The following is a 27064-nucleotide window of genomic DNA, read 5'->3' on the forward strand; positions in this document are numbered from 1 at the left end:
TCCGGCCCCGCGCGGCCCCGCCTCTTCCCCCGACTTCCTCCCCGGGCGGCGGCGGCGGCGGCGGCGGGGCCTGGAGCGGACCGAGCGGAGGAGCAGCGCGGCGGGTGCGCGGCCTGACGGGGCGGGGCGGGGCGCGGACGGGCCGGGCGCCCCCTCCCGGAGCCCCGCTCGCTCGGGGCAGCCGACCCGGGCCGGTGCCGCAGGCGGGGGCGGAGGCGGAGACGCGGGCGCTTCCTGCGCCACGTGGGGCTGCGGCGCGGGGCCGGGGGCGGACACGTGTCCCCCGGGGCAGCCGGGCTCCGGGCCTCGGGGCGGGGGGCGGGGGTGCGCGCAGACCGGGGAGAGCCCCCCGGCCCCCGCGGGTCCTCCACGCCGTCCCCCTCCCCCTCCCCCTCCCCCTCCCCCTCCCGTCTGGGCCTTGAGCCGGGGGTGGGCCCGCGCGGTCGAGCCCGGGCGGGCGCCGAGAGACCTGCGGGGGGCGCGCAGGGGGGCGGGGGGCGCGCAGGGGGGGTGCACGGGGGGCGGGGGCGCGCAGGGGGGTGCACGGGGGGCGCGCAGGGGGACGCGCAGGGGGGCGGGGGGCGCGCAGGGGGGCACGCAGGGGGGTGCACGGGGGCGCGCAGGGGGGCACGCAGGGGGGTGCACGGGGGGCGCGCAGGGGGGCGCGCAGGGCTCGCGCCGAGGGCCTCCCCGCCTCCGCCCCGGTGCCGGGGCCTCCCCAGGCGGCCTCAGGACCCTGCCGTCCCCGAGTCGCCCCCCGCGGCCTCCCCGGGTCGCACTGCGGGTCGGACCGCGGGTCGGAGGCCCCTTGCGGCTGCGCCCGCGCCCGCGCCCGCCGGGACGGAGGGACTAGAGCCCGCCTCGCTGAGACTTGGCCTTAGAGGAGCGCTTGACGCTGCTTCTCACGGTTTCTCCTGGTTTGATTCAGTCACCGGACTCGAAGCGAAGGGGAACAGCAAAGGGACAGATTATCCGGTTAGTGTCGGAGTTGAGACAACTCCGGCGGAACGGACTGGCCTGGATGCCGGTCCTGGGGGCTCCGGGGACTCCCTGTAGGATGGGATGCTCCTTCCTTTGCTAGGAATGAGGCTTGGGTCAGAGGATGTGCACGACCCTTCACAGTGCGGGATAGTACGTGACCAACGAATGTCCCTCCTCTCCCCCCCCTCCCGCTGACTCCCTTTCGTAGGAGCAAGAGGTGACAGGTGACAACAGCGTGCAGGGCAGGCATGTGTAATAACTTGGGAAAAAAGAATCCTATGAGAAAGCGCAGAGATGTGATATTTGGGAATGTGAAACGACGTGCCAAATCCGAACTTCTGAAATAGTGACATGATTTAATATTTTCGCTCAAGGCCACTCGCTCTCTGGGGCCCCGTGATCTGTGATTTCTAAATGTAACTGAAACTGTCTGGCTTTGCAGACCCAGAGTTTAGATGTGGTTGCGTTGAGCTGGGAAGCAGGTGGACCAAAATGCTGCTTCTCTCAAGCGCTGTTTTCCTTCTAGACCCAGCATGAGTGAAGTTCCCTGCAAAAAACGTGATGACTATTTGGAATGGCCTGAGTATTTCATGGCAGTGGCCTTCTTAGCTGCACAGAGAAGCAAAGATCCAAATTCACAGGTAAGTGACTTTTGTAGGAGGATCTTTGGACACTCACAGACACAGAGATACCTGGAAACGAACACATTACAGAAGGAAAGCGCTCGGTGGGTGCCTGGCAACTCAAAGGCAGAGTAAATCTGTCTTTTGTGCTGCATCCCGTGTGTGCTTACCTTTTTTCACATGCCACCGCTCTCGACTTCTTGTATCCCCTCTGGGGTGAAGGGTTCTGCTCTCCTTGGCTTGTGGGGGCTGCCACAGAAAGCAAGCAAGGAGACACAACACAGAGCACTTAACACACTGATGAAAGCCGCATGCTCACTCGGGAGCTGCGCAAGCTTCTGGTGTCCAGGGGCAGACCAGCCGCTCAAAGTCACCAAGCCTTTGGGCACATTTCCCTGTAGGTCGGAGCCTGCATCGTGAATGCAGAAAACAAGATCGTCGGCATCGGGTATAACGGAATGCCAAATGGGTGCAGCGATGACCACTTGCCTTGGGAGAGGACGGCAGCGAGTAAGCTGGATACCAAATACCCTTACGGTAGGGCCTGTTCCGTGTTTCCTTCTGCTTTGTGGTATAGCCTTGGTGGTGCTTAGATAAGGTAGTTGGTCAGAAGGTATCGTATCTTTTTAGTCCTCAATAGCCGGACAAAAGAAAAATCCGTTTCCTGCCCTTGATGCTTACGTGTCAAGGAGAGTCCATGAATGGAAGCGTGTTAGTGGTGACACAGCCTGGCCCTGAGCGCCAGGGATCTGCTGCCTGTGGGGGCCTGCTGTGTTTCCCTGGCACCTGCCAGGCCGTGCACCTGCAGAGCATGGATGGTGGCCTTCTCTGCAGAGGCCCCGGCGCCTGGTGGAGGTAGCTGAGGATGTGCTTGGTGGCTGTGCCGGTGGTTTCTTGGCTACTTGGAAGCAAAGCTGGCTAACCGAGTACTGGCCAGGGCTCTGCTCTGATGAGAAGCAGGGTTCATTCAGCCCCTCTGCCTACTGAGGAAGTCTCAAGCTCATCTCCTAGGAGTAGGAAACAGCTGTGAGCTGTGATGTGGGAAACAAAGGCAGAAGAAACATTAAATTTCCTCACTACCTACAGCCCGTTGACAAGTCCTCAAAACAGGCAGAGTGACATTCTTCTAGGGACTCAGCTGCCTCCATGGTGATACTTGGCTAAGGGCAAAAGGTGATCTTAACGCAACTCCCAGGATTCCGTAAGTCTACCCTAACATATAAAAATTCCTTTAGAAATTTCCTTTATTTCTACCCACCAAGATACAGGTTAGCAGTCATCTCCAAGCACATGGCCCTCTGATACGCATCTGAAGGGGCTCATGACTCGGGTTTTATTACACGGTAATAAGTGACCTTTCCCCAACGATGGCCAGCCCCCTCAAGGTCCTGGAAACCTTGCTTCCAAAATTCCTCAGATACTTACCCTATCCCTAATATCCCTAACCTCCTCCCTACTTGAAGGTATATTACAGGCTGCTCCTCATGACCCCAGGGCAGCTCTTTCTGTCCCCGGGTCTTGTCTCCATGCTTTAATAAAACCACCTTTTTACACCAAAGACATATCAAGAATTATTTCTTGGCTGTTGGCTTCGAATCCTAACTTCTTTCCTTTTTTTTTTTTTTTTTAAATATTTATTTATTTATTCATGAGAAACACAGACAGAGAGAGAGAGGCAGGCTCCTTGCAGGGAGCCCGATACAAGACTCGATCCTGGATCCCAGGATCACGACCTGAGCCAAAGGCAGGTGCCCAGCCACTGAGTCACCCAGGCGTCCCCTTAACTGCTTTCCAAATGGAAATGGATGATTCCGTATCTTCCTCCTGCTGCAGGGGCTAAACGGTAGTCAGACCATAACCCAGATGCGTGGAACCCAAAACCTTTTGCCTGGCCAGCTCTGGTTTTCAATTTTTTTTTTTATAAGATTTTATTTATTCATGAGACACACAGAGAGGCAGAGACACAGGCAGAGGGAGAAGCAGCTTCCCCTTGGGGAGCCCAATGCGGGAATCCCAGGACCCCAGGATCACACCCAGAGTCAAAGGCCTGGGCTCAACCACTGAGCCACCCACTATCCCCTCTGATTTGCAAATTTAAATTAGGGAAGGATGTTTCTTATAAGTTGCTGAATATCTGAACTCAGGAGAACCACTTCAGAGGCCGGGAGGGACAAGCCATAACCTCACTTTAATTCCCTGGAGAATATGCAACCGATGCTCTAAAAGAGGCAAATGGAGCTGCCTACGCTAGTTGCTGGCTTTTTCGTATTGTGAGGACCTGTGTTTATGTCTGGAAATGAACCAACCGCCTCTGCTGGGAGTAAAGTAGATTAAGGCCATCCAGATGGGAAATATCGTGCCTTTAGGAAGCAGGCGTCGCGGAGTGATGTAAGACCTTTCTGCTTTGTTGACTCTTCCATGGTAGGCTGTCCTCTGGGGGTTTCTCAAGAATTCCAAGTCTACATGTAGCCGAATTTATATATTTTTACTACTATGTACTAATATTTTTACTAATGTTTTAATCATGTTCAATAAGCCCCATGAGTTTTTAAATTGCCTCAGGGCAACTGCTGTGTTTTCCAAAGAAAAAGAAGACTGCCTGGAGGTGAGGAAGGCCTGGCGACATGAGGGCAGGGTTGGGGAGGGCGGCTGCCTAGCGCTTTGGGTTTTCCAGGAATAAAGCAGAGCTCCGTGATTGGGGGGTTCCATCGTCAGTCCTTTTAACTCCACCGCTGGCGGGAGAAGGAAGGATCCGTCCCAGACGGGAGAGAGTAGAACTGACTTCTCTGCCTTAGCGGGGCAGCTGCGTGGAGTGCATCAAATGCATCGCGTGCTAACTCATTTTAGAGACTTTTTTTTTTTTTAAAGATTTTTATTTATTTATTCATGAGAGACCCACAGAGAGAGGCAGACACACAGGCCGAGAGAGAAGCAGGCTCCCTGTGTGGAGCCTGATGTGGGACTTGGTCCCAGGACCCGGGGATCATGGCCTGAGCCAAAGGCAGATGCTCAACCACTGAGCCACCCAGGTGCCCCATTTTAGAGACTTTCTGTCATCTTCCTGGTTGTGACTCTGTAAGCTTTCCATGGTTAGAAAGAAGGGAAATCATCAGTTGTTTGGAGGGACATGTGAGCGTGATTTTTCACAGTACGGGTCACTGTCCCATGTAGGAGTTCAAGAGTGCAAAGGGCCACATGTTCAAGGTCTGCGCCAGGAGGTGTGAAAACCACGATGCTTATTTCACTTGCTGAAGCCTCGGGCCTCCTGCCCAATGGAGGAGTTTGTGGCTGCCCGGCTGCCCCACTGAGGCCTCTTTACCCAGTAAAAAGGTGCTGGTGGTTGGACGGGGACAGAGGAGTCCTCCTCTGTTCCTGAGTGACTGTCCTGGCAGGACCTGGATCTTCTTCTTGGTTCACTGTGAGCCCCAGGCAGATGGGTGGCAATGACTGAGAGGCCAAAGGCTTTGCTGCTCATGGGCAGCCTCTGACTTCGCAGTGCTCCGAAACTTCTGCAATAGCTGATTGTGTTTGATCTTACACATTGGCTTTTGCCCAACTTGGAGGCAGTACTTTCAGAGCTCCTTTCCAATGGAATTTAAAAAATACAAACCCCATATAGGCATTTGTCCAACCTCACTGATTTTTTTTTTTTTAAGATTTTATATATTTGAGAGAGAGCATAAACGGGAGGCAGGGGAGGGGGAGAGGGAGAAGCACACCTCCCATTGAGCAGGGATAGACAACCTTCCTGCCCCCCACGAGCCACGGGGCTCCATCCCAGGACCCCAGAATCATGACCTGAGCCGAAGCCAGACACCTGACCGACTGAGCCACCCAGGCACTTTTTATTTTTCTGTTTTGTTATGTTTTGTTTTATGAATAGTTGCTGAGTTTCAGGACACTGGTTGTCTTTTTGCATTATTTTGTACTATCCATGTGCTACTTCTAGGTTTTCAAAGCTCTTTGCCCTTGCTTATCAATTATTCATTTTACATGCGGCTGTGCTAGAATGACGGTTTTCTTTCACAAGAGTAGACTTGTACTTTGATGTAGCAAAGAAGTCGTAGAAGGTATTAAATGCTTTTTAAAAGGCATCTAGTGTTACTGCCGTCATAATACACGTAAAGATGGGCTTTAAGTCTAAATAACGATGACTAGTTATATAAACTCTGCCCTCAGTCTTGTTTTTTCAAGGGATTTTGAGCCACAGAGAAATAAATGTTTGGATAGCCTTGGATGTAATAGAAATGTTTGGTGATAATTGGCCAAAATGCAGGGGTTTTTTTCTTTCTTTTTTTTTAACTTCCGTTTTTAAGTCATAATTTAAAAAATCAGCTATGATGTCTGGAACTGAGTAGGCTTAATTTTAACTCTTCTTTCCTCACCGACATGAACGGTGGTTGAGCTGCTGAGGAAAGATAGATTATGTGCTAATCCCTGTAAAGGAGCTTTAGGAAGCATCTAGAGTTCTAGACCAGTGATTTCCTAGTTCTTTTAAATAGGTGAGGACCCCCTTTTAATATCAACAACCCTTCCAGGACCCCAATATAATGCTAAAGTATCCCTGTATTTCTTTGAAGTACAGTTGACATGTAGCATAATATTAGGTTTCATGTGTACAACGTAATGACTTATTATTTGTATACATGGGAAAATGATCACCACAGTAAGTCCAGTTAGCATTTGTCACCTTATATTGTTACAAAAAAATTTCATGTGTGTGAGAACTTTTAAAATCGGGGCACATGGGTGGTTTAGTCCATTAAGCACCTGCCTTCAGCTCAGGTCGTGATCTCAGGGTTCTGGGATCCAGCCCTGCGTTGGGCTTCCTGCTCAGAGGGGAGTCTGCGTCTCCCTGTGCTTCTCCCCCTGCTCATGCTCGCCTCCTCTCTCTCAAAAAAAAAAAAAAAAAAAAAAAAAAAAAAAAAAAAAAAAAAACCTTAAAAAAAAAAGCCCACGACTTTTAAGACCTACCTTACCTGCAACCTTCAAACATGCAATACAGTGTTACTGTAGTCACCATGCTGTATGTCACATTCCCCAAGACTTACTTTTTTTATAACTGGAAGTTTGTACCTTCTGACCCCGTTCAGTCATTTCACCACTCCTACCCTGGGTCCTAACTCTGGCAACCACCAATATGTTCTCTGCATCAGTGAGCTTTTTTTGTTTGTTTATTTTGTTTTCAAGATTCCACACATAAGTGTGAGATCATTAGCATCTTTTTTTTTTTTTTTTTTTTGAGAGAGAGAGAGCCCTCCCCTGTGTGGGGGAGGAGAGAGAGAATCTTAAGCAGGTTCTGTGCCCAGCATGGTGCCCCATTCAGGGCTCGATCTCATGACCCTGAGATCAGGACTTGAGCTGGAATCAGTTGTCTGAGGCCTCACCAACTGAGCCACCCAGGCGCCCCCATTGGCATCTTTGAGAAAATCCGTGGATGACAAGAGCTACTTGATGCCCGTAACGCTTTCCATTACTCTGAACTTTATCAAGCCGCATTTTTGTGTGTGTAGATAAGGCCCATGTGTGTGCTGGGCATGAAGTTCCCGCAGTGTGTGTGGTCTGTGCTCCTTACCCAGCCATAGCAGTGCCTCCGAATTGGTGCCTACAGAGTCTAAGCCTGTCCATTTCTTTTATGGAGGGGAAAGGAAAGGCCCAGAAACGTTAAATATCCTTTGTAATGCCACACAGGCGGGGAGGCGTCTCCCAATTCTGAGGTCAGCTGTCTCTCCTGTGGGGCCTGGAAATTCAGCTTTTCTGGAAGGTTGCTTAGCTCGAAGCACAGTGGACCACGCATTTGCTCCTTTTCGCCGAGCACTTGAGCTTGCAGAGGCTTAGTTGAAGAAGTGACACCCAGCAGGTTGAGGGCTCGCGTGGTGATGGCCTGCGCCAAATGCACGGGGCTTGCTTTTCACATTTCTGTGTTAAGTTTGGGTTTACCCATAACATATACAATTCAGTTCTTCGTGTTAATTCTGTAGGTTTAGACTCATTAGTCTTGATTGACACTGTGTGGAAAGGAGGGAAGCATAGAATACTTGTAACATAATAGGAAGATGGAGCTTTTTCCGGGCTGTGTCTCTGGAGAGGCATTTTTAAAAGGTGTTTTTTGTTCTTCCAACCTGAGGATCATAACTTCATGAAACTATTTGATTATAATATAGTATTAATATGGAAAATGAAGATCCCCCCCCCCCCGCCCCTGCCACGGAAACTGCTTTTTATCTCATTCTTTTCCTGAAAAATCCAAAAGAGAGTAATGCTGTCGGTAACATTAAGTGGCAGGAAGAAGTCAGCGTTAAAAGTGACACCTTTTCACACGAATGACAATTAAAAAACTGGGAAGTGGCAGATTGATCTAATTTAACCATATAAAAAAGCTTTGGAAGATTTTTATTTTTAGGAAGGGAGTGGTTGCTAAACGGAGGATGAAGTATTCAGCTGACATTTTTTTAAGCTCCTTTCTCTTTGTGAAATTCATTAGAATGGAGCACATTTAATCAAAATACCAATTTTATTAAATGGAGGTACAACACTCGTGCTAATTCAGGTATCACGCTCTCCTTGAGTTTTCATAACGCATTTTGGTGACATAGTTTACAGACCGGAGAGTTGGAGTGGGATCGACATCTTTCATCCTTGAGAGGCCTTGTTCAAAACTTGGCATTTTTAAAACCGTGTTCCCTATGCCCATGAAGCCTGTCATGCTGTGTCCTGTCGGTGATGGACGTGTGGGCGAGCCTGCCTCTTTGCCTGGCCTCCTCTTCTGTCCCGATCAATCAAGAAGCTGGGGTTGCTTTCTTTGCCTGCTGCACCGCACTTGTTCATCATGGAAGGATCGTGGTCCTGATGTCTGGAGAGTGGGTGGCAGCCAGGCTCTAGATGCATCCATCAGGCAGAAATGGAGATGTGGGGCTCCAACCAGGGTCAGTTCACGTTTCTGCAGGAAATCTCAAAAAAAACATACGATGCTGGGGAGGACAGTGCTGGCATTAATAACAGCATTGTGGAGCACAGCAACTTTCAACAATTTCGCCAGAGTGTGGCGGTGCTTCTTTACATTTTATATTTAAATGTAATCTTTATTTTCGAGAGTTAGCATATTGTTAAGCATGCATAGATGTCATTTTCGTGATTACTTAGCCATTTACCTTACCCCCTTGAACACTGACATTTTCCTGACTGCCACGCATGTGATATATTTCTTTGGCATCCAAAAGGTTAGTCTTGAGAAACTAATTTATCAAGAAGTTCGGCGACTGATCCTTCTTAAGCTGTGACTTCCTCAAAACTTGTAGAAGCTTCTTCGTAATTAAGATCAAATTTGTTCCTTCAGCTAGCTGAAATTGAACGCCCTCCGGTTTTGTTAGGCAGATCCGTGGATTTGATGACTTGCTGTTTCTTTTCCTACAGAATTCTAATTTCCCTTGCAGATTCTCACCGTCCCTCCGCTGCTCGGCCTCTGAGCGGTCATGGCCCTGACACTGTGCCTAAGGAGGATCTTTCGTACAAAATAACTAATGTAATCAATGGGAAACCTTTGAGCAAGTTTACCCCGGAAAGAAATAAAGATTATTTTTATGAATCGAGGGACAAACTCAGGTTTCATTGTGTGATGCTTTAGACAAATGGGGAAATACAACAGCCTATGTCTGAGGCTCCCCCTGGAAATTAATCAGCTTAATTTTAAGGATATTTCATGTTCAGGTATAACTGTTCACAAAGTCTTAAGAGAAGAGTAAATCATGATTTTTGGAGGGTTAATTTATTTGATTTTTATTTATGTATTTTTTTATTTTATTATTGGTTATTATTTTTAAAGTAATCTCTATGCCCACTGTGGGGCTTGAACTCATGACCTCTAGATCAAGAGTCACATACTCCACCAACTTGGCCAGCCAGGGACCCTTTTGTCTGTATATTTTAATCTATAGATTCAGGGTTAATTATTTTTGAAGAGCTAGAGGTTACTATTTTACTAGGAATATCTACAAAGCATGTATAGATAGTAACAAGTTCTGAAAAGCATATGAGAAAAGCATATGTAGGAAAACCAAAAATGCTCATCCATAGGGATCCATCCTACTCATAAAAATACACACATTTGTGTGTATTTTATAAAGAGCCAGTTTACTTCATGGAAATTTGGAATAAACCTTAATTCAATAATCCAAGGGTAGTGATTTCCAAATTAGTGAACAGGAAGTGAACTAAAGTTTATCTTTGTTCTGTCTCTAAAAATAAAAGTTTTGTTGAGAAATTTAATACTATCAATACAATTTCAGGGTTACATTCAACCCATTTTATTTATTTATTTTTAAAGTTTTGTTTATTCATGAGAGACACACAGAGAGAGGCAGAGACACAGGCAGAGGGAGAAGCAGGCTCCATGCAGGGAGCGCGATGTGGGACTCCATCCTGGAACCCCGGGATCACGCCTTGAGCCAAAGGCAGACGCTCAACCACTGAGCCACCCAGGCGTCCCAGCATTCAACCCATTTTAGATTTTAAGTATGTGAGCACATTAATTTTCTGCACGCAAGTGGATATTCCTTGTGGTAAACAGAACTTCTTTAATTTTTTAATTTCGGTAAGTCTTGGCTCTGAACTTTGGGCTACCTTGCATAGGGGATGCAGGGGGCACCTGCCAGTAATGGGCTTCCTTAGCCTTCTGTTGATTTATTATAGATCTGTTTTTGCTGATTTGGGCTCATCTTCTCTTAAGTCAGCCTGAATGACTAAGGTCTTATTTTGAGTTTTTTTTTTCCATCAAGAAAGAATCTTTCGTATACTTTATTAATACTGGTATTAAAGTAGAATATGTGTATATTGGGGCACCCGGGTGGCTCAGTAAGTTAAGCATCTGCCTTCAGCTCAGGTCTTGATCTCGGGGTCCTGGGAACAATCCCATTTCAGGCTCCCTGCTCAGTGGGGAGTCTGCTTCTGCCTCTTCCTCTGCCCCTCCCCTGCTCCTGGTCTCTTTCTCAAAATAAATAAATAAAATCTTAAAAAGAAAGAAAAAATAGGTGTATATTGGTTGCTCTTGGACATAGGCAATACAACCCGGTTCCTGAAGATTTTTGCAGATATTTATATTATTTTTGTTTTTCCTCCTTAGGACCTTTTTAAAAAATATTTGGATGAGATTATCTGTATGTCTTTAATATACACATTAGCTAAGAAAGCCTGCACAGTGCTTAAAACAAAAACCCAGACCTCAGGCTCCAGGTGTGGTGGGTTTACACCCAGGCATTGTGGGGTTGTTAATAAATTGACACTTATTCCTCAATATCTTTATGAAAGAAATGATCCCCGAGGACTCCCCTCAGTGCTAGAATTCTAAGGAACAATCAAGCAGTATAGCTTTGATTGCATTAGATTAGGGTGCCATTGCTCTGCTTACAGGACTGAAGGGGGCTCTGCAGCTTTACTGGGTGAAAGCTGCAGAGCTGTAAAAAGCCCTTGGTGGCAGTGACACACAGAGGATACGCATCTGTGTGAGTGGACCCATTAGCAAGGAGAGAAGCAGGCTTCATTCGCTCTGTCCTTCCAGCGGTGGAACTCTGCCCCAGTTCTAAGATGACTCTGAATCCCACAGAGACAGAGCGCACAGGCGGGAGGGGATGGTTGAAGAGTACAGGTCACCCCACAAACGTGGGGATTTGAAGGCATTAGATGGAAAAAGGTTGGAGGATAGAAAAAGACCCCACATCAAAGTGCAAGAAAATCTATGAATCGAGGAGGCAGGTTTAGAACTCTCTGACACAAGAGGTTATTCTAAGGCCAAAGGGAAAGGAAGGACTTCAGAAATCTTTTTGTGAATCAGCCTGACTGTTTCCTGCAACAGGGCACCAGGAAATCCCGAGATGGATGGAGCTATGCAGCTCCTTGGTGGGAGCAAGGGAGTTGGACCGCTCTTCCCTCTGCTCCCGCTCTCCTCTCCGGAGGGTCGGCCCTAGCTCATTAGTGGAGGTGTAAGTTTTATCTCTGTGCCTCTTCCAAATGATAGATGCCATGGTAAATTTAAAATATTGAATATGATAACTGAGCATGAATTTTTTAATTCTGCAATTAAAAGGCTTTGTTCAAAATGCCATTAATTTTGAGTTTAGGTGAAAAAGCAAAATTCCTCAGTGTCATTCTTCCTTCTGCAAGTGAGTTACAACTTTTTAGGAACTGAGATAAATACTAATGACTCATCTCTTCTCTTGTTTAAGTCGTCGGTGATGGGTGGGCTTCATGAGTCACTTCCTTTTTAAGAATCACGACTTATTTTATAATCGTGAGACAGTTTTCAGAGGATGTTCACCCGTGGTCATTCATTCACTCAGCATGTTCCATCCACGCCAGGCATGCTGCAATAGTAAATAAAATGTACGAGGCCCGTGTTTTCAAGGACTTAGCAGACTAACAGTGGTGGGGATACACCTTACTGAAGTAATCGGATGTTGTTGAATATTCTTTTCTGAGGAAGTGACTTCTAGAGGCGAAGAGCTGAAGGATTTGCTGGATTCCCAAGGTCAAGGTGGGCTAGTCAGTGTTTGGGGCTGGGAAGGACATTCCTCACTGAGAGAGTGCTGGGTGCAAGCCCTGGGGTGGGAAGGTGTTTGTAGCTTCGTGTGGGAGGGAAAGAATTTGGCCCACACTTCGTGAAGGTCAAGGTCAGAGTAATGAGGTGAGGTTGAGGGCCATGGGGTAAGGAGTTATCACAAGATTAAGTTGGTGTGTGGGGGACGAGGGGATGGTTCAGAGCAGGAGTGGAAATGAGGATGCCAGCCCTGAGGTGACTGTGGCACATGTGTCACTGTGGTGACAGGGGTGGGGGTGTTGGAGATGGAGACAAATGGATGAGTCTAGGGTGTATTTTGGAGGCAGCATCAAGAGGGCTGGGTGACAGGGGGTCACAGAGGGAAACCTGGCTCCCCAGGGAGTTCCAGCCTGAGCACCTCGGTGTGGGGGGAAGATTTAGACCTCGAGGCTGATATGTCTGTGAGATCTCAGGTGTCATGTAGTCAGTTGGGCATTGAGTGGGGACGGGGGTCTGGGTTGCAGTGTGGCCATGTTTGGCATCCGGGTGACATTGTGTCATGGAAATGGATAAGGGGATGTGGGGAGAGGGTGCAAAGGCTGGGCCTGGGACTGGTCTCTGAGAACCCTCAGAGGTTGGGTGTAGGAGGAAGGGAAGGAGGGTGCACTCAGGTGGAGGAGGGTGGGGAGAGGGGGGAGCCGTCAGCCACGGTAAAGGCTGCTGAGAGGTTTAGGAAGGGTCACAGACGTCCTCGGTGTTCAGCGACCTGGAGGTTGCTATTGTCGCTGTCCGAGAGCAGCGTGGGCAGGGGGATGGAAGCCAGCTGGAGAGGGACAGCAGCGGAGGGGATGGTGTGCAGGGGTGAGTTCAGGCTGTTTGTGAGGACAGCGGGGGTGGGGGCGGGGGGGGGCGGGGGGGAATAGAGGGTGGTGGCCGGCTTGGGAGATGGACCCAGAGAAGGCTTTCTACGTCTGCACAAGGGGATGGATGAATCCAGAAAGGGCAAAGGAGGAAGGTCTGCGAGGGTGGGAGGGGGTGGCCTCGCAGGCTCCCTGATGAGTGGTACAAGAGGGGCCCTGGGGCGGGGTGGCGGGGGGCGCCCACACCGGGACCCATGGGGGTGCAGGGGCGACTGTGATCCCTTACAGCCCCTGGGCTTAGGATTGTGGGGAGGGGGCAGCGTGAGGGCACGGCCACAGGGGACGGGAGCCCAGCGCTGTGCGCAGTGTGCAGGGCCTGCTCGAGTCACGTCCTGGAAAAGTAGGGCAGGGTCACCAGCTCCTGCCTCGTCTCTGAAGGCCTGAGTCAGGTCGGTGAAGCCCCATTTTCTGCAGCCGCAACAAGATCAGCGAGTTGCCTGAGGCGGGCCTCGCAGAGCCGGAATTAATTAGACCGCGTGTCCTGACTCCTCTTCCAGTGCTCGGTCCCAGCGTACCCTTTGAAAGCGATTAGCGCCAGGGGGGTGGGGGAAGCCCCGAATCCACAGTGTGCATTTGCATCACAAAGCTGTCACGCAGCGATGAGTGTTGTGTTTCTATTCATGTTTCTCGAGTACATTTTTCGGCATCAAACAGGTATTTCAGGGGAACAGTAGGAAGGGAGAGGGGCCGGCTTGCCCGTTGGGGACCTGCAGCACTTCCAGCCCCTCCTCCCTCTGACCTGATTGTGTGCCCTTAGCACATGGGGAAGCAATGTAATTAGAGTTCTGGGGGCTTTATTGTCAATAATGGAAACACCACAGTCAGAAATCTCTTTAGCCCTAAGCACTACCATTGGGGCTAAGTGGCTCCCCTGGGTGGCATGAGCTGCTGCCAGCAGCCTTAGCGACAGGCGGCAGGGAAGGGGGCAGGGGCCGGGCCGGGGCAGCAGGGAGAGGAAAGGAAACGTGTTCTCTCTTCTCCGATTGAGCAGCCGGGCAGGAGGAGGGCAGGAGGGGGGCAGGAGGGCTTAGGGAGCACGGGCTTCCCCCGGGGCGCTCCTCTGGGCTGTGCTCTCTGCGGGCCTTGGTCACGACCACGGGTCTTTTTCTGCCCATTTCCCAGGCCCGGGGCTGAGGCTCCACCGTGGGGTTGGGTCCAGGGACAGTGGGTGGAGGAGCCCGGGCCTGGGAGGTGTAGCTGGCCGAGGGGACCCGCAGGGCACAAGCCAGGGGCGGCAAGAGCCATCCCCTGGGCCCCAGAACCGGGTGCCTTGGTCTACTGAGGGGCACGTAGGAGTGGGGGGAAGGTAAGGCTGCCCCCCCCGCGGGCCCCTAGACTCGCCGATCAGGCTGCCTTGCCAGTGAGTGACCGGCCATCCCCCCACTAGAGACCCCTGTCTGGGCACCTGCGGTTAGAGAACAGACTCGCTGGCTCCTCTGCCTTTTCACCTCTGCCTGTTCTTATTCTCACCCGCAAACTTAACGCTGCAATAAGAATGGTCCCTGTACTGGAACCATGTGGCCATCAGAGCCAGAAAAGGTCGTGAGGCCCAGTGGCCCCACCTTCTGGGCAGAAAGACCCGGTGGCAGGGGGGCCTGGTCCCAAGCACGGGGAGTGAGCAGCTGCGGCGTGGCCAGGTGAGGCGGCACCTGGCACCTGCTTCCTGGTACCTGCCACCCCCGCGTCTTCATGACGGTGAGGACCAGACAGGGGTGAGGCTGTCCATTCTTGGGCAACGAGCCCCGTTCCGACTCTTGGTCGTATGGGCGTTATTTGCACGGTTCTTGATAGGTCACAGAGGTTTTCCCCTGGGTGGTTTTCATCGTGAGCCTGTGAGATAGGAAGGGATTCCTGTCCGTCCTTGAGCGAGGCCGGGACTTGCACGCTTGTGTGGGCCAGGCCCACAGTGTAGACCCTCTTTGTTCTGAAAAGCCATTTGCAACCCAGATCCTTTCTTCTACAGAAACACTATTCCCTGGAAGATCCAGTGCCCCATCTACCTACCAACGGTGCATTTAGCCCCTTGCTTCCTTCTCTTCCCACTACTTCACTCTCTCCGTGCTCCTGGACTGGGCTCACTTGCTCCTGCAAACGCAGCGCCCAGCCCTGTGAGCCCTCCGCCTGCCGCCAGAACTCATCCCTATGCACCTGCGGGAAATGCCTCCAGTTGAAACCTGTCTCCCCTCCCTGCTGCCGCCTAGTACAGAGAAGGATGCTCCCCTGGCTCCATCTGAAAAGCCCAGAGAGTGAGATATGCTTCAGAGCATGCCAGGAGGTGTCAGCGAGGAAGACTACGGGGGTGGGGGGGGGGAGGCACTCCTGGGGCAGTTGAGGAGCAGAGGCTGCAGGTGGTCCCTGGGCCTATGTGGTTGGAGTTGTCTTCAGGACATGATGCAGCTGTCGTTTCCAAGGTGTTCCTCCTTCCTATGCCGCCTTTAGCTCAAATCCTTTGAAAACTCTGATACCAAGTCTGGTTACTTCTTTCCAGATATGGAAGCTTCGTGAAGGGAAGATACAAGGTAGAGCGTTGGCCTCGCCTGGGGGCTAAATTCTAGGAACATTTGTTTGTTTGGGATTTCAGGTTGCCATAATAAGTGAACACCGGTGACATCTGGGGTGGTGCTCTAGGGGGTGGTGGTAGGTTGGCAGGGGGCTTACATGTAGCGGCTACTCTATTGTTAATTATTGACTTGAAGGATAGGTACTTTGGAGGCTGGCAGTGATGTATGAGGCCCTGTCAGGATATCTTTCAATAATTAAGAAATAAGTAGTTGAAATTCCATTTTAGCTCCAGAAGCCCCAGTTCCATAAATGGATCTGTTAGAGAAGCAAGTACGTGAGCCACCCCTCAGTGGACTTTGCACATCCGTGGGGCTTTGAGCACAGGAAACAGGGTGCCTGAGCCCCGGCAGAGAGATGTGTGGGGGTGCAGGGACTCTGGCAGCGACGGGGCCCCTGGAATGAAAGCACTTGCGTCCTTATTTCAAGAGGTAATGATAACAAGCTTTGTCAGCAGAATAGAAGTGGAATATCTCGTAAAAATGAACGTTTGAGCTATTTTTTAAAAATGCACAGGTCAACTTTGAACTCAGGTACCCCATGTCACGTCAGATTTTTTTAAAATTTTATTTATTTATTCATGAGAGACACAGAGAGAGAGAGAGAGAGAGAGACAGGCAGAGGGAGAAGCAGGCTCCATGTCATGTCAATTATTAATTGCAGGGTGAAGCCTTTTGATTCTGGAAGGCCAGAAACAGACGCTTGTTGGTCCTTGAGTCCTGTCCCTCTGGCTTGTCAGCGAGTGAACTGTCCTTGCATCTTCGAGGTCTGGGCAGAGGCCTGTGTCCCCGGTGACTTGCCGAGGCTCGTCCAGTACAGCCTGGAGAGAGTTGGCGGAAGGCGGTGCAGGAACCGGTGGAGGGGCAGCAGGTGCTCCACATGTGACCCTCCAGGCCGCCCCTAAGGGAGCTGCTGCACCAGCCTGCCCACCCCCCACCCCGTTTCAGGTCAGCCTTAGCAGGAAACCCCTCGTTTTCTTCAGGTCACATTCTGTACCACTAAAAATGGGGAGTTTTAACCAATCCGTAGAGTTTCTTTAACCAGAAGAGAAACTTAGTTTTCCTGACTCCAAATTTTGTGAGGCCCAGTATTTGCCATCCTGGCCCAGTAGCACACAGAGAGGAGATGAGGGTAGAGCCACACTGTTACCACCAAATTATTGTGCCACAGTTAGCCTTTGTTTAGCATCATTCAAGACTTTTTAAAAAACCTATTTAAGTAACCGTAATAATAGTACTATCTAAAAGAGATGTTGTCTTAGTTGTCTTAGTCTTGTATCAAATGAGATGAAAGTCAAATCTATAAAACGTTGAATCTCTTAAATCTAGCCAGGATGGAATATATCCTGTTAATTTGTCAAACTTCTAGAGAACCGCCTACCTGAGACAGTGAGGATTAATCAAGCCCTAGTAAGAGGGAATTTGAAAAATACAGTTTTCTAATTATACAATCTCTTCTCAGTGGTCCAAGGTTAATGCAGTTCTGAATTCTGACAGTTAGTAATAGAAAAGAAAAAAAAAAAGACCAAAGCATATGAATTGTCTTATAATTACCTGAAACAGAGGTTCTCCTTCTGGCAATCAAGAACTTTATAAGCATTAATCTGATTATTTTCAGCATTTGAGTCTTTTCCTTTTAAACGATGTTGAGAATAATGGAAAGGTTTTGTGTCTCTCTTCATGCTTATCAAATATACTTGCAGTATTTGGAGATTTCTTTTGCTTATTGCTTAGTCATAGATGCATAATTTTAGGTAGATACTTGGAAATTTTGTCTTTTTTTTTTTTTTTTTTTTTTGGACAATTTAGTTATCTTATGAATACTTCCTAGGGACTGCATATGTTTGGGATACTTGGTCCTGTTCTTACTACAGGTATAAAAACTGTACATCTCAAGGTCATGAACAGAAGCACTCCTCATTGGTCGGTTTTTGCTCTCATATATTTGCAGCTCTTCTTGCAGTTCTTGCCAGGCAACAGAATAAAAATAGTAGCACTAGAAAAAGATTGATTTATTTTTTCATTTATTTCTGTCAGGTATCTGCGAAGTGTTTATCATAGTGAGAAAAGTTACAGAGAAACCTCGGACCATCCAAAGCAAGGGCCTGAGGAGAAGATGGGACACTGGTTGGGAATTGTAGATTCCAGGGCTCTCGTAAATAGATCTGCCATTTGAGAACCTACAAATGCATGAATTCATAGTGACTACAGGAGAAAAAGTGAAGAGCAGGATCAAACCTTGCGAAATGCCCCCCAAAGGACCCACAGAGGTGTAGAAGGCTCCACAGGATCTGGTGCCTAAGAGGGTTTCAAGTGGAGAGCTGTTGCAGACTGCCACCAGAAAGGCCTTGGGTTTGGGTGTAGATAAGGCCATCCAGGGATGTGAGTGGGAGCTAGCCCTTGCCAGCTCACTGAGCAGCTCCTGCATCTCTCTTCCCAACTCTGTCATGCCGGGAGCTTGAAGTTGGCCAAACGCGAGTAGTCACAACACTGAAATCGGGAGATTCTACAAATCACAGCCTTTTTTTCTCCAGTGGTTGTAAATATTACTAGGAACATATTACAGAAGTCAACAGGTTTCCATTGCTACACACTTTTTTTTTAAAAGATGTATTTATTTATTTTTTTGAGAAGGAGGAGGAGTCTTAAGGAGACGCCACACTGAGCTGGAGCCTGACTCAGGGCTTGATCCCACGACCCCAAGATCATGACCCAAGGTGAAACCAAGAGTTGGAGGTTTAACCTCCTGAGCCACCCAGGCGCCCCCATCTTTACACACTTTTTACATGGCAGCCCAGCAAACTTAGTTCACGCCTGAGACACAACACACACCCTTAGAGTTTTTAGGAACGGGACTTAACCTTTGCCATAGGGGACCCATTCTGATTCTTCTGTTTTCATCCTTTTCGTTAAAAAGGGGGAGAAAAGCTGTTTGTAACTCACTACACTGATTTCTTGACCTATAATTTGTAAAGTATTGGTTTAGCAAAAAACAGAGGTTTGTATATACATTATGAAGTCAAGAAATGATTATTTAAAAAATAAATTAGTCTTGCAGTTGTAGGCAGGACAATTTCATCTCTAAAGGAAGAAAAGAGATCTGAAGTGCTGAGAAGATGGAGAGTGGAGACCAAGGAAACCCTCTGATGGAGAGGATGGGAGGAGGGAGGAGCCACCTGGGGCGGTCCCCAGGGGAGCCAGGCCAAGGCTGCAGGTGCCCTTGGCCTTAGGAGAGAAGGCTCCTGATTTGCTGTTGAGAGCCTGTCTTGGAGATCAGCTGTTCTAGAGGAAGGAGGGAGGCAACTGGACACACGATAGGAAAAAGCTAGAAATTAGATTACTTGATGTTTCAAAACTCACTTTTATTTAGTTAGTTGGAAATGTACTTTCTCAGTCTCTTACTCCTGCGCACCCAAAGGACACACCTCATCGAGGGCCCCACAGCGTCCAGTGGCAACTGGGCCCTGAACCTGGTGCTGACTTGCCGCAGAGCTCTTCCTCCCTCCTTGCCTGGGAGGTGGGGAGTACGGGGAAGGTTCTTAGCCTCTGGCCTGAAGCAGATTTGGCAGTCACCTGTCATCTGATAGTGTGGTTGGCAAGTCCTGGTAAAGGAGTCCCCAGGCTCCACTCTGGCTGACCTACCAGAAACCAACCCAGCAGAGCACAGTGTGGAGGGAGGTCTGAGGCTGACGGGATGGTGCCTCCCTCGTGGGTCAGTCCTGAGGAGAAAGGCAGGATGCTTTTGGACGGGAGACCACGGGTAGGAGCTGTGGAGGCTGTGGGGAGCGGCCAGAAACCTCTCAGGCCTCAGGATCAGATAGATGGACCTGGGCAGGGGCCAAGCTGAGGTGGCAGGGGCTTCCCTGGGCTGGGCTTTCTCTCCTCAGACTCTTAGGTGTAGGCCGAGGAAGGAAGCTGGTGTTAATCAGATGGGGTTTGGTGGACCAGGGGGGTCTGGGGAAGGCTGGATGGGGGTGTTTGTGATGACAAGTTGAAGGGGGCACAGAGATGAGGAGAAGTCAAATGTGGATGGAAAACTTGAGCTTTGTTTTGGTCACTGACTAGTTTGGGATCTGTAGAATTGGGGACTGAATGGTCCCTTTTAAGGAGTCTTGGAAGACTCCAAACCAATGGAATGTTTCTCAGCCATACAAAAAAAAAAAAAAAAAAAATTGAAATCTTGCCATTTACAAGGACATGGATGGAGCTAGAGGGTATTATGCTAAGTGAAATAAGTCAGTCAGAGAAAGACATTATTCCTGTGATCTCACTCATGTGGAATTTAAGCAACAAAACAGGATCATAGGGGAAAGGAGGGAAAAATGAAACTAGATGAAATCAGAGAGGGAGACAAACCATAAGAGACTATTAACTCTAGCAAACAAACAGGGCTGCTGGAAGGGGGTGGGGTGGGGGGATGAAGTCACTGGGTGATGGGCATTAAGGTGGGCACGTGATAACGATGAGCAGTGGGTGTTATATGCAGCTCATGAGTCTCTGAACTCTACCTTTGAAAACAGTAATACACTCTGTTAATCAATTGAATTTAAGCAAAAAAATAAAGATCAGAGGGAGAAACCAAAAAAAAAAAAATGAGTCTCCTGTGTGCCTGACCCTCAGTTGTTCATACAGCCCAGTAGACCTCATGTTTCTGACAAGAAGCTTTGTATTTTTCTTCTTGTGATTTTGTGGCTAAGAGGAAGGAATTCTGTTTATGACCCCATGTATTATTTCTATCAACCACCCTTTTATACAGGGATAGTGGATGCGGCCCAAGAGAATTCTGTTTCATGTGGTAATTTTCATTAATGAATCCAGACCGTACGATGTTAAATTATATCCCAAACGGCCTCAGATGAATTGGAGGACGATGGTTGCTGTCCATGTGACCATTTTTAGAGATTGAAAAGACGATGGTGTAACTGTCCCCGAACAGACTCAGAAACTCTGCAGTTCTGAAGATTAATACCAACACCATCAAAAAATATTTATTAGACGGGAAAGCATACTCTTGACATTTGAATTTAAGAGGACTTTCTGTATTTCCCAAAGTCACCACCAATAATTGGAATCTGCTTTTCCTCCTTTATTCATTCAATAAATATTTAACACCCATTATGTTCATGGCATCGCATTAGACTCTGGGGGAGTTAGAGAACCTCGATGACTGGTCTCTGCCCTCAAGGGGGAAATAAAAGAAACAATTACATCTAATTGTTTTTAACACCGAGCAGTGTTAATCCCAGCTTGGGAACATCTTGGTCACCGGGGAAGTAGACTGAACCAGGGGGGCCTCTCTGAGGCCAGTGTCCCCAAGGCCTCCAAGCCAGAGAGCCTGTCTTGTCTCTCTCCCATCTTCTCTGGGATGGTGGCTCGGGTCTGTCTGAGGCCGGCAGGGATTATTCTCTGATGGGCTGTGATCTGATTAAGCACAGCACTTTTTTTTTTTTTTTTTTTTAGATTTCCTTACAATACCAGGGCGCTGTTCATTCCCACACACAGCAAAGACCTCCTCAGTCATTGCATTCATGGGATGGAGGGAGCACTCCCCCACATGTCCTGGCAGGGCCCCCAGGTCAGCTTTTTGCCTGCAGCATCACACAGTTACAGTTCTGAAAATGGGATGCCTGGGCACCGAAAGAGGGTGATCAGGGCCTAATGTCATGGCTACAATGTACGTGAGCTGGGAGTTTAGGCTGCTTTTCATTTAAGGCTTCCATACTTTCATACGGCCACTTGGGTGCAGGAGGTTGGTGGGTTGGAGAGGGTGGGGGGGTCCCCCTGAGGGCCCCATATTTATAATTCTGGCAGTTCTGTATGATTGGGACCACGGCCAGATTGTCATTAATTTGTTCAACAAACATTTGCTTTAGCACTTGTGTGTTTAGTGTGTGTTGGGTCCCCTAGGAGTTTCCAGAGGAAATGTGTTTGTGAAATGTGTGTGAGCCTTAGAATCATGCGGGGCATCTCTTAATCCCAGGCCACACCCCAGACGAGTGCAGACAAATCTGCAAATCACTGCCCCCCCACCCCCCGGGGGAGGTTATACTATAGTGTTAGCAACACACCCAGACACTTAAATAACAGTGTAAGAGAGCAATATAGGGGCCTCCTGGACAGGTAGGGGATTCTACTTCCTTGAGGGCTTAGGTGGTGGGACACCCACCCAACCCCTGGGAAGTTGGCTGGGCTTACAGGTTTGCAGGGGTGGCCAGGAGGGTGCTCCCTTTAACTGTGAATTCAAGCAAGTCTGGGAACGACCTTGGATCACTGTTTGGGGACCAGTTGGTGGGATGGGCCCATATAACAAGAGCATGACTTTTGTTTAAGTGGATGAAGGCATTCCTTACATAAAACAAACCACTGGTCCTCTGTCAGCATCTTCCTGGCGTGAGTGTGGGCCCAGAACCGTGTGGTGAAGGAAATCCCTCGAGATAGAAGTGCTCAGCTTCACTTCCTCATTCTTTTTTTTTTTTTTTAAGATTTTATTTATTCATTCATGAGAGACAGAGAGAGGGGCAGAGACACAGGCAGAGGGAGAAGCAGGCTCCAGACAGGGAGCTTGACGTGGGACTCGATCCCCAGACTCCAGGGCGATGCCCTGGGCTGAAGGCAGGCGCTAAACCGCTGAGCCATCCAGGGATCCCCCCACTTCCTCATTCTCTTGCTCTTCACATCACACCCTGCGCTCTTAACGGTCACAGCAAATATCCCTGCGTGTGCATGTCAACACACAGATGAGCCATTTAATGTGCATGCTTCCACACCCCTGGGGCTGGTGAAACCCTGGCTATTTGTGTGCTCAGGGTGGGTGAAGATACTGGACCTTGGCCTCTGCTGGCTGCTCCAGGTGCTTACAGAGGGAGGGCCGCGGCCACCGAACTGTTTTGCTGCTAAATCACCAACCTCTCAGACCACGTGGCCCTCATCTGGTATCCCCAGTACTTTCTCTGTTTTAATCAATTTGTAAAAAAATCGAGTCTGTGTTATGTATGTTTTGGGGTGGGGGTGGCATGCTTTAGCAGCCTTACTTCTTATGAGTTGTGATGCAAGTTTCTCTGTCTCTCTCTCTCTTCCAAACCCACAGTGTGCCACGCCGAGCTGAATGCCATCATGAACAAAAACTCAGCCGATGTGAAAGGCTGTACTATGTATGTCGCCTTGTTCCCGTGTAATGAATGTGCAAAGCTCATCATCCAGGCAGGTAGGAGCTGGGCCGGTTCCATTTGTCACATTTGCATTGCTGCCTGCCCATCAGCAGCTCATTGCAGAAGTGCTTGATCCGAAATTGCTATTGTTTAGATCTAAATTAATTGCACTATCAACTTTGCAAGAGATTTCCTGTGTTTTGGTTTTGAATGCTGCCAGGTATTCTAAGACTAATTGCATCCTCCGTGATTCCTAGCATGTTTTTAATTTAGTTTGCAACTTCTTAAACTGCAAGCTGCCAAAAAACAACACAGGCATTGCATATAATTACTGTCAATTTACTATTCTCTGACATACTGTGCATAGATTAGGGGGAGAGGGAGAGAAATGAACTTCTGTCAGAGGCAAGGTCAGCTGGGAGTCCGTATATGAAATTTTAATTTGTATTAATATATGGTAGGTGTTTGAGGATCTAAACATATCTTTGCATATAAATGTCATGAGACTTGAATGGTACCACTTTAAGTTTTCGTTACTTTACAGTTACCATAAATCTACACCATTGTATTCTGAATATTTCACCTTTTTCATACTGTCACATCTAAGATTCAGCTACACTTTATCTCCATAAAACTCTCAGCTTGAGATTTAAAGACTTATCATGTTAGCCAGATGTGTGGTTTAAAGGGGCTGTTTATCATGAGCCCATGGGTCTCCGAGGGGAAGAGGTCGGGTGGATCTGAATCCAGGGCGGGCTCCTGTCGAAGGAGGTCGTGGGCTCCCTCCCCGGTGGTGCGTGGCCCTCCAGGAGTCTTCCTCGGCCAGCTCGGACCCCTGCGTCCTGTAGACCCTTCGGAGGCTGGTGGAGGAGCAGGGTGGTGTTTCAAGTGCCCTCCAGACTCCTGGCCCTCCAGATAACACGGCCCATGGGACAGGAGAAGAAAATGGATCTGCTGTCCCGCTGGCCGTGCAGCCGGCTGCATGGGTCCGCAGAGCCATTTTTGGAAGCATGGTGGCACTTACCTGTGATTTTCCCCAGCACACGCCGCTCGCCCCGCACCTTCCCTCCCAACCATCAGCCTCTTAAGTGAAGAGTAGTTGCCTTGTGTGCCTTGTGAATAAATAAATTTGATTGCCTGCAGTAAAAAAAAAAAAAAAAAAAAATTGTTAATCGGATCAAGGCTTGACTACTTGACATGTTTTCACTTTGCATTTGTTAAAAAAGAAATCCATAAAGACTGGAGGGCAGATTAAATATAATCCATCGTCTGCTGTATGGGAAGGGGCAGATATGTATTTCAGCAAGTGGACGTTGTGTGCGAGCGCTCTCGGAAGAGGTGATGAATCGCGGACACTACAGGCTCCATCTGCTCCTGTGCGTCTGTTGCCGTAGCTGTATGTGTGTACACTAACGGGGCTGCTCCTCTTGTTGCCTTTGAAGGTATAAAAGAAGTTATTTTCATGTCTGATAAATACCACGATAGTGACGAGATGACGGCTGCAAGGCTCTTGTTCGATATGGCTGGGGTGGCCTTCAGGTAAGCTGGGGCAGCGTCGGGAGAAGGCGGGTGAAGGCCTATGAAGAAGCGTCCTTGACCTTGGCTGATGTCTAATTTCTACTCGTGATGTCTGACTCCCACACTCGGAAGCATCTTTTTACATGTGACGGGATCTCAGGATGATGTGAGGGGTGGGTTTTTAAGAGCAGGGACAGAAGTACCTGAAGACAGTCTGACTGATGATGTTGTACTTAAATATTAGAAGCTTTCCGGGGGCTGGGACTAAATGATTCTGGTCGCGAGAAATGGTAAAATTCACAAGTTCCATACTATTAACATTAAGCCTTTGTGAATTTTGCAAACGTACAACAAGCCTGGCATTGAGAATTTAGGATGAAACCTGCTAGGTTGAGACACCAGGAATTCTTGCGACAGCAACGTTTTAGATTGAGATTTGAAGCCATTGCGACTTTTATGATTATCTTTGCCAGGGCAAGGTTGGGAGGTATGTTTACTTGCAGGTACGTTCAGCCGCTTCAATTCATGGTGGAAACTTCTTTGGAGACTGAAAGCTTTCAAAGCAATTTGTTGACGGTATTTGCAGTCAGCAGTGAGGTTCTGCAATTGGCGACGCACCCAGCCCCTCGTGTTCACCCCCGGGGATAGAGGTTACGTGTAATGAATCTCTTGAGCTCTTGTGTCTTATGAGACTTCCAAATCCAGATTGTTTACATAATGATAATACTAATAATTAGATATTAACTTTTACTTATTTTTAAAAGAATACCATTAGTCCCCAGGTATTGTCCTTTTAACTGTTTGCAGAAGGTACCCTAATGAGTAAAAATACATGATGGTTTTATTTTATGTCTGCATTCTTAGAATGTGACTTTAAAAATTACTCCTTGCTAAAGCTAGTTTGCTGGGGTTTTTTGTTTGTTTTTGTTTTGTTTTGTTTTTTGCGGCGTGTACAAAAAGCAAAAGAAAATTTACTCTTGCTTTCCAGCGATTTCAAGTTGGCTGCAGAAATTTCTTAGGAAGGAAGATAAATCTGGTGGGAAAACTAGTAATCGAGTGTCATGTTGTGCAGCTAACTTGTTAGAAATCCTTTGACTCCCTGATAATTCATGAACTCAAACTCAGCTCGCTGGAGAACATACAAACTGAGCCACCCCATGCATCTTTTTTTTTTTCTTTTTTGTCTTAGTCGTTTCTGGTTCCTGTTCCTCTCGGTATGGTGCACTATAATTGGCTCCTATAGAGATAAGATATCAAGTGAATCCCGGGAAATTTTTTTCCTCCCCACGGAAAATGTAGGTTAAGCCAAAGTAAACAAATTGCTTTAACTACTCGCTGGATAATATCTTGATATATTTTGTTCCTTATGTTTAGGAAATTCACACCAAAGTGCAGCAAGATTGTCATTGACTTTGATTCAATTAACAACATGCCAAGCCAGAAGCTTCAGTGAGTTACATCTCATTAAATCTCCAAAAGATTGGGATTATCCTCTTCTAAGAAGCTGCTAATGCCTTTCATCTTGCAGTTACACATAACTTTTTAATAGCCAGTACAGCAAAAGTAGACATCTAAAGAATGTAAAGCCTCAAATCTTCCTCACTGTCTCTCTTGTCACATGGAATCTGCATCTGTTTAAACTATTGATTTAGGGTTTAAAATAAAGGAGTCTGTGGATGGCCTGTTGCACAGGGCTGGAGTGGGGCGCCTCCCCCTTGGTCTCCGGGTTCGCTGGGATGCTGGTGGCTCTGCTGCTTTAGACAGCCGCTCCTCGCTGCTACAGGTGCTGAAAGGACAAATAAATAATTGTCGCTATGTTTCTGGCAGGATGAACAGACACACTGATGTGAACATCTGGCCCAAATGAAGCATAACGTGTAGTGCCCTTGGAAAGAGAAAAATAGGGCCCACATGACAGTAGCTAATGCAGAAATGTTTGCTTTAGGGAGTTGAGGGGACCCCCCACCCAGCCACCCCCAAATCCTAAACGGAATGGCACAGGTGAACCGGGCGCACTTTCTCTGCATCTGCCGGCCTGCTGCCCCCCCACCCCGCCCCCAGGGGCTGTGGCACATTGTCCTTCCAGGAGTGGGGACCCCTGTTGGTTTCGCCTCTTCCTTCTGGTTTGTGCCTCACAGGAAGCTCTTCCGTTCATCTGAGTAATGAGTTGTTTCCAGAGGAGACAGCCTGTGTCCCCTTGTCACCCCCAAGACCCTGCCTGCTGGGGCCGCAGGGCTGTGTGGACGGAGGGGGCGCACGCACCTGCTTCTGCTCCTGTGTCGAGGAGTCGCCGCTCCTCCACGTGCCAGCACGGTTCACGTCCAAGGCCGCTCCACAGCCGGGGAGTAAATTAATTCCTCCCTTGTACGTGCAATGTAAGGAAATCCAGCCTGCCTCGAGGTGGTTTATTCCAGATCCGTCGGTAACGGGGCTCATCTGTGCTCCTGGCGCTGTGCCTCGGCGCGGCGGAGCTCACCTGCCTCCCAGTCACTGCGACGGGGGGACGCGCCTGTGCACCTCGTCGCTCATCGCCTCTCATTTTTATTAAACACGCTCAGTAGCTTTGTTGAGAAGAAAATGGGTTCTTTATCCTAAAGATGATTACCGTTTTAAAGTGCTCTTAACATTTTCATGAATCCTTTTTATTTTTTTGCTCGCGGTTTTGTACTCCGTATTCTGGGGCGTTTTGTAATGTGGCTCCTTACCAAGATTATTAAAACCTTATTAAAATCTACCACAGTGAAGTGTGTTCTTTTTTTATATCCTAATTGTATGCTTAACTCTCCAT

At 48.6% G+C, this 27064-nt stretch overlaps 1 protein-coding gene across 4 annotated transcripts; it reads left to right on the forward strand.

Moving 5' to 3' along the window:
• DCTD (dCMP deaminase) lies at positions 1 to 27010 on the forward strand. 4 transcript variants are annotated; one of them, XM_072763855.1, is made up of 7 exons: positions 1 to 104; positions 1508 to 1622; positions 2006 to 2141; positions 22698 to 22814; positions 24201 to 24297; positions 25466 to 25571; positions 25651 to 27010. In XM_072763855.1, the coding sequence occupies exons 2-7, from the start codon at positions 1515 to 1517 to the stop codon at positions 25684 to 25686; spliced, it is 600 nt and encodes a 199-aa protein (XP_072619956.1). In that variant the 5' UTR covers positions 1 to 104; positions 1508 to 1514; the 3' UTR covers positions 25687 to 27010. The 4 variants fall into 4 exon arrangements, with proteins under 4 accessions (XP_072619956.1, XP_072619957.1, XP_025871595.1 ...); XM_026015810.2 differs by lacking the exon at positions 1 to 104 and adding an exon at positions 684 to 975; XM_072763856.1 differs by lacking the exon at positions 25466 to 25571 and having other exon boundaries at positions 3 to 104.
• The last annotated feature ends 54 nt before the right edge of the window (positions 27011 to 27064 follow it).

The sequence above is a fragment of the Vulpes vulpes genome, chromosome 7 (assembly GCF_048418805.1).
Source record: "Vulpes vulpes isolate BD-2025 chromosome 7, VulVul3, whole genome shotgun sequence".
NCBI classification, from domain to species: Eukaryota; Metazoa; Chordata; class Mammalia; order Carnivora; family Canidae; genus Vulpes; species Vulpes vulpes.